The sequence below is a fragment of the Rhododendron vialii genome, chromosome 12a, assembly GCF_030253575.1.
Source record: "Rhododendron vialii isolate Sample 1 chromosome 12a, ASM3025357v1".
Taxonomy (NCBI): Eukaryota; Viridiplantae; Streptophyta; class Magnoliopsida; order Ericales; family Ericaceae; genus Rhododendron; species Rhododendron vialii.
The window spans coordinates 18,212,478-18,223,595 of record NC_080568.1 but is presented as its reverse complement, the minus strand read 5'-3'; the positions used below and the strand labels follow the sequence as shown (position 1 = coordinate 18,223,595).

Sequence of the window (11,118 nt, the reverse complement as noted above, 5' to 3'; positions counted from 1 at the left end):
GTTTTAGGGCTCTCTTAGGGTGTCCATTGAAAGGCTTTGGAGCCAAAAATTCATTATGATCATTTAAGATAAAATGATCAAAAAAATTAAAAATTGAAATACTTAATTTTTAACTATATTTTTTAATATAATAAACTGTGTAAAAAAATAAGTGTTTCAATTTTCAATCTGTTTAAATCGGTACAAATATGTTATTTTTCTGATCATTTCATCCTAAATGATCGTAATAAATTTTTGGCTATAAGGCCTTTCAACGAGCACCTTAAGACTCCTTATTTAGTTTTAGAGCTCTCTTAGCTAGGGAGCCTATTGAAAGGCATAAGAGTCAAAAATTTATTAGATATTTAAGATAAAATGATCAGAAAAATAATATCTTTGCACCTGTTCAAACAGATTGAAAATTGAAATACTTAATTTTTTAATTATGTTTTTTAATATATAAAGGATAAAAATGAAAAAAAAACAGTCGGATTCATTAGAGGCAGAAATGTTGAAATTTTGTTTAAATTTATTATTATTGATTAGAAGTTATTTTTATTATTCATTGCTACGAAAAATTAATTAATTAATTAATTAAAATAATATAAATTTAATTTTAATTGAAAATATAATTTGAGTTTACCAAATTAAAATTAAAGAGTGGTGCTTAAATAAATAAAGATATGAAATTATGTAAATAAATAAAGTAAGTAAACAAAATTAGGGGGGTAAAACGGGAAGAAGGGGGCGGGGGGGGGGGGGGGGGGGGGGGGGGGGGGCGGTGGTGTGGGGTTGCTAAAGCACCTCTCCTGTCATATATGCGCATAGATTGTAGAGAGAGGAAGCGGGTGTGTGTGTGGGGGGTGGGGAGGGCGGAGGAGAGAGAGACAAGAAGAAGCAGGCCCCGTTGGTTGGGGCATGGAAGGGGGCCTTGCCATGCTCAGGCAGCTCATTGGTGAATTCGAAGAGCTCTTGGAACTCTACCACCGCTCTCCTCCTCACTCTTATCTTCACCTTCAATCTCACTCCCAACTTCTTCAACCACCGCCTCACTACCAACACAGGTCTCTCTCTCTCTCTCTCTCTGGATACGTATATGTTTATCTAATCATTTGCTTACGGATCTATGCTGATGCTTTTGCTTCAAAAATTGGCGATTTCCACTTTTACGGAACGTTTTTTTGTCGTTACTGGAGGAATTGGGTAGTTAGGTTTTCTAGTTTAATAATCCGTTATTTCTCTGTCCTCATTCTCCTCGCCTTTTTATGGATAGTTCGTGTTCTCCAGTGCAGATTTTTTTACGACTTTTCTTTGATTAATCGAGCCTAGTTTAAAAAATCTTCCCCCTTTTCTGTCTCTCAATTGCGCGTTTCACAGGATTGTATTTGATTCCACAGCTATCTGTTTACGGTCATTTCGATGCTTCCGATGGATTCTCTTGTTTAGTTTGCTGTTCTATTTCTTAATTGCTTCGTGTGAGTATTTGTTTCGGGATTATTTTACCATTTGTTGCTATCTATCGAACTTCGAAATCTTATCATGCACTTGTTTTGGTAGCACTTCAGATGTTGCTTTTGACTTTGATGCGGTATTTGTACTGGATAAAACCGAATACAGATATTCTGTGTTGGTGTGTCCTTCTGCACACAGGCTTCATTTCTTCGCTTTTTCTGTTCTGGAAACATCTTTCTAAACTGTGATGATTATTTCCCTTCAATTATAATCACACGTTTACGCTCTTTTAAGGCTTGTCGGCCTACCTCAGGCTATGTATGTTGATTGCTTCAAATAAAGCCCCTCACCAAATAAGTATGTCTCAAAAATCTAAATTACAGTTGCATTAGAAGATGAAGGGCTGGTGTTCCTGGGATGTGTTACATCCTGTAAGGTCTAATTTGTATGTTTAATTTTGTATACAGGGTATGAGATTAGAATTTTGTTTTGATTTCTTGTAGAAACGAAAGACAATTTATTGTAATGCAGTGGCTATCTATCTCATGATTTTGATTCTTTTCTGGTCTGATTGTTTCACTGAATTTGATTTTGCATATGCTGTGATGCACATTTCCAATTTAATCAACGCTAAGTGAAGCTTAGGCCTTTAGTTTTGACACAACTTTATGTGGCTTTAGTTATTAACCATTTGACTTAGTTATCCTGCTCCAAATCTCTCTAGTAGGCAAGTCGTGAAGAGTCTGAAGACAACTCTTGACTTTTTGTGGAGGAAAGTAGATGAGAGTCATGAGATTGTAGTGCAGCTAGTGCTCGTTTTAGTTTTTGTGATAGTTTGGAGCGATGAATTTCATAAGACGCAACCTCTGAAGGTAATCGAAATCGAGAAGTGAATTGGTAGGTATGAAGAGTTGCACTTTGCTACATTTGCATCCACAGAATAGTGAGAACCGCCTGGCCGAAGGTGGTTGGAGGGCACTCCAACGCGCTATTCACTGAATGAAGGAATAAACCAGCCTGGGTAATAGCAAAGTATGTGAGATGTATTGGTGGAAGCTTTCTCCTTAGGGCCGGTTTTTTTTTTGGCCTATCAAGCTAGGGTTTGATCCTTTATTTTTGGGTAAGCTAAAGTTTTACAACCACCACAAGAAAGCACAAAACAAACCCAGGGTATACCCATAAGCAAAGCAAAACAACAACAAAGCCGCAGGTAAACCAATCCCTAAAATCTACTAAAAACACAAGGAGAAATAAACCAATTATGACAAAGCATGTTATACTCATAGGAGTAAGGAACTCTCCCCCATGAGCAGACCCTATCTCTAATTTTGGCAACAATAGCTTTCACAACCAAATCCGGACTGCTACACTTCTGAGTGAACACTCGAGCATTTCTCTCAAGCCAGATGTGGTAAATAGCTGCAGCCAACGACAACTTGTATATAGCAGAGTGGAACCCCTTCACTTTACAATGCTTGACAACCCACACAAGCTCATAATCCCAACTGTTTGGCCGACGCAAAACAAAATTCCTGCCCAACAGGTCAGACCAAATACTCTTTGCATAACTACAATCAAAGAAAAGATGTCCATGAGTTTCCATGCCCTGATTGCAAAGCACACAACCAGCAGACACTACCATACCCCAAGCACAGAGTCTATCCTTAGCTGCCAACCTTTTTAGGCAAGCCAACCAAACAATGAAAGCTCACCGAGGAACATTTCCAGCAAACCACACCACAAGGGACCAAGGAACATGCTGCCTTTCAACCCGAATAGCTTTCCAAGCAGATTGCGTAGTGTAAACCCCTGAAGAAGAAGTACCGGGCTTCTTCCCCCCCTTTCTCTCCTCCTTCTGGAAACCTCAAGTGGTTATTTGCATCTGGTGTGATCACGAAGAATATCCTTTTTCTTCTACACTGAAAAACTACGTTAGGGAATCTTCCGTGTGATGACTAGAGTGTTACCTCCTCCCGATGTCCAGATCAGTGAACTGGTTCCTCACGTAATGCAATGTGACATCCTGCAACCTCGTGGCATCAGGTCGGTTCCACATCATGTTGAGCTGGATGTGGTAGGCATGGGATGGCTTCACAACATTCCTAGTTAGAAGTACTGAGCACTGGATGGACTAGGTCTATTCATGTCCCGCTCAATGGTAGTTGGTGCCATTTTGTACATCATGGGGAACAACATCTTGTTTAATCTATTCTCTGGCAAGTCATTGACTTATGAATGTCATCGGCCTACAAAACTGCTTCCTATCTGCATTCGGAACTTAGAATATACCGAAAAAATAATTTGGTTTTTTATATGATATATGCCAACATGAAAGGGGATCTCTTTGCCTCTTCATTTATCTATACCGAAAAAATGATTTGGTTTTTTATCTGATATGTGCCAACATGAAGGGGGATCTCTTTGCCTCTTCATTTATCTATATCCATAGGATATGAGAAATTGCCACTATCTTTCACTTAGTATCAGCTGGGTTGTGACTGAGCTTACAGCCCTTAAACTGATGGCTTCTTGTATGTTGGAATCATCAGGGAGTTAGCACATTGAATTCTTGCATCAGTTTGCTGCAAGCAGAGTGTTGATGCCCTAGTCATGTGTAAGGCAGCCTCGGTTCATGATCACTCTTTTTTGTTTCTAGGTTGGACAGGTAAAGAGTGAAACAATGACATGTCACCAGTTACCCATTGTTTTTTACTGCTTTGCTGGTGCTGCGAAGCCTGTCTTCTTTGTTGTATCCTGTTTGCTCAACGCTGGTATAGTCTATAGAGTACAATATTTGGTTTCACCACCTAGGTCTCCAGTTTGTATATTTGGAATACATTTGCAACTCTGGATCGAATCAATTTTGCAACTCTGGATCGAATCAATTTTGCAACTCTGGATCGAATCAATTCTTGGTACCAAGTAAAATCCAGTATGGTTTTTACCACTGGACTTGTCACTTGAGTCTCCAGTATGACACGTACATTAGAAACTTATTGCTGTTCTGGGTCGAATTGACCCATGGTACCATATGTGAAAGTCAATTATTGAACTGTTATTGCCATGTCATAACTCATAACCATATACGTTAACTATCAACTTTAGAAATGGTAGTGCCATGTAATATACCCGTTCTGTTTAAAGCTACCTTAGTCTTAGTTTCCTGATTTTGTTTCTCCTAATCTTCCTTGTGCTCTAATTTCCACATATTTCTTCATAAGCCATAGAAAGAGCTCCAAAAGCATTCAAAACCACTTATAGGTCTTCGGATAAGAGCTGAAAAGGCACTACCAATTCCTCAGAGGTAATTACAGGGTAAACTGCTGTAGTTTTTTGGTGTTTGTTGTGCGTCGTTTGCACTCAACTGGTGTATTGATTTTGATGATGTTAGATGGTGTAAATTGATACTGGACAAGAATATTTCAACAGTTTCTCTCCAGATGATATTCATTTTTAGGCCTTTATTTGCATTAGTCCATGAACTTGTAGCTAATTGTCATGTGATATCTCCTAGCCTGCTTAAACTACGCTCATTTTGAAGAAATCTGTATACCATAATATGCTTTTCTGTACAGATTGTGCTTCATCAGTCTTGATGATAAGTCAGCAGAAGATGGTTGTTGCAATATCATAATGAGGGCAGGAAAACCTGGAAATTTCAAGATGGTGGAACCTACTAACAAGCCTCCACCGGCAAAGAAATCTCGGAAAGAAAATAACCGAGGAAGATTACCGGATGCTTCTTGTTCAACAGAAACGATGGAACACCAGATCTGGAAAGAATTCCCTGAAGACCTCTTCGAAGCTGTCATTGCAAGGCTTCCAGTTGCCTCTTTCTTCCGCTTCCGCTCAGTGTGTAGTAAGTGGAATTCCATGCTTACCTCTCACAGTTTTTCCCAACAATGTGCACAACTCCCCCAAACCCAACCCTGGTTTTACACCATCGCCCATGAAAATGTGAGTACGGGAGCCATGTATGACCCCACCTTGAAAAAATGGCACCACCCTACAATCCCTTCTTTGCCAACAAAGCTAATAGTTTTGCCAGTTGCTTCAGCTGGGGGACTTGTATGCTTTCTTGATAGTGGTCACAGAAGTTTTTATGTTTGCAACCCACTCACTCGATCCTTCAAGGAGTTGCCAGCAAGGTCAGTTAAGGTTTGGTCTCGGGTTGCTGTCGGAATGACTCTAAATGGGGAATCGTCCACAGGGGGGTATAAAATCCTCTGGGTGAGTTGTGATGGGGAGTATGAAGTTTATGACTCCATGAAAAACTATTGGACCCGTCCTGGAAACATGCCCCCCGGTATCACTGTACCGTTGGATCTGAGCTTTGGGTCACAGGCGGTTAACATTGGTGGCACACTTTATTTCATGCGATATGACCCAGATGGGATAATTTCCTATAACATGGTTAGTGGGGTCTGGCAGCAGTTTATAATCCCAGCCCCTCTTGACCTGAGCGATCACACGCTGGCGGAATGTGGTGGGCGAGTCCTACTTGTGGGGCTATTGACAAAGAATGCTGCCACGTGTGTGTGCATATGGGAACTGCAGAAGATGACTCTTTTGTGGACGGAGGTTGACAGAATGCCAAATGTATGGTGCTTGGAATTTTACGGAAAGCACGTTAGGATGACTTGCTTGGGTAACAAAGGTTTACTCTTGTTGTCGTTGAGATCGCGTCAGATGAACCGATTGGTTACGTATGATGTTGTGAGCAGGGAATGGGTGAAGGTTCCTGGGTCAGTGCTGCCTCGTGGGAAGAAGCGTCAATGGATTGCTGGCGGCACTGCATTTCACCCTTGCCTTGCTGCTTCAGCTTGATTCAGAAATGAGGGATATTCTTGGCAGCACTTGCTTTAATTTTGTCGAAATCCTTTATTGACTGCAAGTTTAATGGCTCCTGTTGGGATTTTGATGATGATAATATTTCTTTTCTGTACAAACTTCAAGGCGTTGACTTTTATTTCAGAAGACTAAATCTAAAATGCTTCCTTTTAGTGGTCTATTCTGTATTTTCTTTGAAGTAAGAGAAGTTATACGCATCTTTCGACAAAAAAACAACAGTAGTCTTATCTTTCGAAGCATTTTTTCTTACTAGTTCTCAATTTGGAGGCAGTTTGTCAGGATGCAGCAGGTCTTGCAGCAGTTTTTGTGAGGAAGTTTGTAGGTCCTTTAGTCAGCTTTGGACGTTTAGATAGAAATTTCTTCTGTTTCCCAACTTGGCAAACGATTTTCTGGGATTTCTTTTTCTGTGGAAGTACGTTTGATGGTGTTACCATGAAAGTCAATTTTCCTACCTAATTAGATGGAACTAAGGTTACTTACTCTTTTCCTTTCAGGCTTAAAAATCAAGTTATATTGAGATGGACAATTTAAACCCCCATCATAGGATTGCTAGTATAAGGTCAGACATTTGACAAGTTTGTTTCCACATTTTAAATGACTGCAGTTGTAACATGTCAACGGATAGTTCTGTTCAAAATTGTGTGTTACGAAGAGCTTTGTGGTCCTAACTTTTTGCTCTGAGCTTTTGGGATTTCATGATTTGTTTTGGACCTCAGCGTTTGAATTGTTAAGCCTTCTCTCTGTTGTTCTAACCTACTGCATTGTGAGAGTTGCCTAAAGATTTCATGTAAAGCCTTATCTCTGGTAGGAGAGGTCTAGTTCCTGGGTAGTTCTCTGTTCCGGGCTTTCGTTGCCTAAATGGGATATTTTTTGCGGGATCTTTGAGCTGTTTTTTTTTTGTTTTTTTATAAGACTAATAATAAATAAAGTGATAAAATTTCAGCGGGTTAATATTATTGATTGAATTTATAGTACCACACCTCCGATAATATCACCTCCAATAAATATTGTATAACTCTCATTTCGTAAGATTTTAAATCAGATGCAGTAACAAACAGGCCCATTTGTGTATATCTTTGCACGTGTTATCTCCCCATTGCGGTAACAGAACTCAACATAAATTGTAGTCAATGACGAGCCAAAAGATTCTGGAATTGGTCAATCGCAATCTAAAGTCCCCACCTACAACATTTTGGAGAGTCTGCTGCTTTCAGTGCCTCAAGTAGTTCCAAACCTCAAGGTGATAGATAGATATGGGTGTTCCACCTACTATGCATATGCTTGTTTAGCCGAACATAAAGGTATTCTTTCCAGCTAAGTGTTGGCAGTGAAGGGTTTAAACCCGATTCAAGCTCTGGTACTCTTTTCTTTTCAAACATACAAAGATTAGGTTGAAATGGTATAGTAATACTCAAATTGCGTGCACACACACACAAATGCTTTCCGCAACATCCATGGTCGTTGAATTCCAGATACAACCACGGGAAAGACTAATCCTCCAGGATTAAGCAAAGAGGATGCACGTGAAGATGAAAGAGATAAGAAGGTGAATCTTTATTAATTTTCAGACTTCCTAAGGATGATCAAAAAATGCTAGTCTCATAAACAAAAAGCTCATCTTCTCCAAATCTATAACAAAAGGGTAGACATCACAAGTAGTAGCCATTTGCTACAGTATTGTCCGATTTGCTTAAGCCATGCCACCACTTGTAGCTGTCCTGATTATCTGGAACAGAGCTGAATGAAGGGAAAAAATGCCATAAGTTACTTGCTGGCTACACGCAGAACTTACAAGGACTGAGAAAAATTATTGCAATTCTAAACAAGATTAGCTGTTAAGTCCGTCAGGTCAAACTTGAGCGACAGAATTAGAGGGCAACCCTGAGTGCTAGTGGGCTTTGGGACATATTTCTGAAGTGCAAATTGAGTAAACTTGAATTAGCCACAAGTAGAAGAAGCATGATTTGAAGCATGCAAGTTGGTATGAACGTATTTCATATGAAGCCATCAAGTGATGCAAGAGCATGGAAATCCTTTTAACAAAGAACTAGTTCTAAATAAGGAATATTGAGAAACGAAGATTGTGGAACATTGATGTTATTCACCTATTGATTCGGATATGGGTGTGGTGGGTGAAGGCGTCAGTGTGGATTCGTCCAAGTCTTTATGCATGAACATAATGTATATATATGTATGTGTGTGTATCATGATTCACTCCTTCCCTTTAGGGTAATAAAGTGATGTTTATAACATTTGACTCCTCTTGGTCTTCTCCGGCATAATCTTGCAGCTGATCGATCTATCTTCACTGAGGGTGAAGTCTCCACACCGCCGTGGGTGAAGCAACTGTTCTTCTCCAGCGTGATTGATCTGTTGTTCTGAACATTTTTCTCCTTTTTGGGAATATGACAATACAAAGCTAGTTTTGGGAAGATAAACATCAAGACTCTAGAGAGAGAGAAGGAAGTGTGTTTGATGGGCTTTGAACCGTTCATCTGCTCCTACTCAAGACTTACTCAAAAGACCCTAGAGAGAGAGAAGCTAGTTTTGGGAAGATAAACATCAAGACTCTAGAGAGCCCACCATTTGGGAATAAATAGCATAGTTATTGAATAATATGGTAAGAGAGAAAGCTATTTCGATTATTAAAATAAATGTTTAACTGAATTTTTTAAAATTCTATTAGTAATAGGACTTTATGTAACAGAAAACAAGGTTATATATAACTCAATGTATATATTTTATATTTTTAACAATGAATCCACAACGGTACCCAGGTAACATACCGGTACCAGTACGTACCATTCTAGTGACAAATCTGGTACCATGTCCGAAACGGTATTCAGAACCTAGATATTAGGTGTTCAAATTGAAATGAATTTGGTGTTCATAGTTCATTGAATAAGGTGTTCAATGATGAACAAACCGTTGAAATAAATGAAATATCAAGTGTATGGAAAATAGTTTAGGGTGTTCATTTGAATACCCTTGAGTACATGTAGAGAGCCACCATTGACTTCTGTGACACAGCTTCACCAAAGTGTTCATGCCAAAGTGGGTAACCCTTATATTAGACTAGATGTTGGGTGAAAGTCTTACTAACTATGCCCTTGCCCCAGTTGTCTATTGTCCAACATGGGACTTAGAAACAGTAACAAGAGTCCATGTAATCGTAACAATTTCCGTGCTGAATGAATCGTGATTTGTGAGGAATGCAAACTAGGAATATCTAAATGACGTGAGTTATGTACACCTAAAATAAGTAGGAATCAGAAGACAAAGGGAAGAACTAAGGAAGAATCTTACATGATCCAATGACGACAAATACAAAGAAACCGAGTAGAATAGGGCCCACAGGATAGTTGTTTCCCTTCTTTGCAGTCGTTTCAGGAACCGTTCCTCTTTTGGTGATATTCTTGTCAAACCTCACCACCTTCCTCTCAGCAAGACGCCTTGATGTAGTCTGTGCAGTTTTTAGAAATAAAGTCAAGCAAAGGGAGTGTTTAGATTCAATCCAATCAAGCCAAGTAAAGTTCATATTTACTAGATAGGCACAAGACAAAATCAAACAATATGCAGATTTCCATGTAATGCTGCAGAATGGAAATGATTTTATTGAGAGCCGCATATAACTAACCTCTAAAATCTGACACTCAGAAAAAGTAACACTAAAAATGTAAAATGGATCCAAAAAAAAGAAAAGAAAATTATTGTTAACTGATTAAAGTCTTACACTAAAGTGGTCTTAAAGACTCAAATGCAGATGCTCTTATGTGGAAAACCCCCTGTTTCTGCCACCCATTGCGGGCTTCACGGGCGCTCATAGCAGTAATCTGAATTGTTCATCTTGTATAACTCACAAAGTAGTAGTACTATGCAAAAAATTAGCTCTATCGAACATATACCAGAAATTGGAATTCAATAGACGGTATGGACAGTTTAACTTTAAAGAATTGGATCGTCCATTTTACAAACCAAAATTTAAATTTTTATATACCCATCGATGTCCCTGAATATATTATTTTGGGTTCCTACAAGCTGAACTTTGAAAGATTTAGATTACTGCAATGAACGCACGGTGGATCCACAATTGGTGGTGGTGGAACGGAGGAAAGAATTCCCGCGCATTCATGATTGATCAACTTCCCAACAAAATAATGATAAAAAAAAAAACCTTCCCAACAAAATACGCATTAATTCGTTAATTCAGACCCAAAAAATTTCCCCAAAAAATCACACAAAAGTTTTAATCTTTAATCTTGTGTAAAATAGGGGCAAATTTTCGAAAACATGTCGATAATTGGCGTACGCCGACAATCGGAGGAAACAATCTTGGATAACACAATAACAAGCAATTGGACATTTTCGCAATAAAAACAAGAGACAACGTAAGAGGGAACGAAAATTACCATTTTTATGGAGGAATCAGGTGGTCGGAGGATTTGAGGCTGGCTCGCTGGCTCTTTTCAACTACTCTACCTCTCTCTCTCTCTCTCTCTCTCTTCATTCGTGTCGTGCCCGTCTATATATAGGCGCGATAGTATGCAGAGATGGAGGACCCATACGTCACGGACTTGCTCGGTATTGGTGGCCGCACGTTATATAGGACAGGTGTCGTCTATTCATTGGGTGTTGTTATACACGCAAGGCTGCTATTTTGTACAAAGTGGAATGGAATGCATGCCAAAGAGGGAAAAGGTCTTCCAGCCCAAACAATGTAATTATTCAATGTCCCTATCATGCCCGGCGGTGCCTTGTGCTTTGTTTGGATTGTAATTTAAAATTTTTAAAAAAAAATAGTAGGAGTAATAAGTAGAAAGAAATATTAAAAGTAGA

General features: G+C 39.1%; 2 protein-coding genes across 3 annotated transcripts; one reads left to right on the top strand and one right to left on the bottom strand.

The window, feature by feature from the left end:
- The first annotated feature begins 808 nt into the window (after positions 1 to 808).
- On the top strand, positions 809 to 6,442 carry LOC131310042 (F-box only protein 6). 2 transcript variants are annotated; one of them, XM_058336835.1, is made up of 2 exons: positions 809 to 1,043; positions 5,007 to 6,442. In XM_058336835.1, exons 1-2 carry the CDS (start codon positions 898 to 900, stop codon positions 6,256 to 6,258), a joined length of 1,398 nt encoding a protein of 465 aa, XP_058192818.1. In that variant the 5' UTR covers positions 809 to 897; the 3' UTR covers positions 6,259 to 6,442. The 2 variants fall into 2 exon arrangements, with proteins under 2 accessions (XP_058192818.1, XP_058192819.1); XM_058336836.1 differs by lacking the exon at positions 809 to 1,043 and adding an exon at positions 3,990 to 4,096.
- Positions 6,443 to 7,819: 1,377 nt separating this feature from the next.
- On the bottom strand, positions 7,820 to 10,787 carry LOC131310043 (uncharacterized). Its single transcript, XM_058336838.1, has 3 exons — positions 10,692 to 10,787; positions 9,589 to 9,745; positions 7,820 to 8,019 (listed from the first exon to the last, which is right to left on the bottom strand). The coding sequence occupies exons 1-3, from the start codon at positions 10,692 to 10,694 to the stop codon at positions 7,973 to 7,975; spliced, it is 207 nt and encodes a 68-aa protein (XP_058192821.1). The 5' UTR covers positions 10,695 to 10,787; the 3' UTR covers positions 7,820 to 7,972.
- Between the last annotated feature and the right edge of the window lie 331 nt (positions 10,788 to 11,118).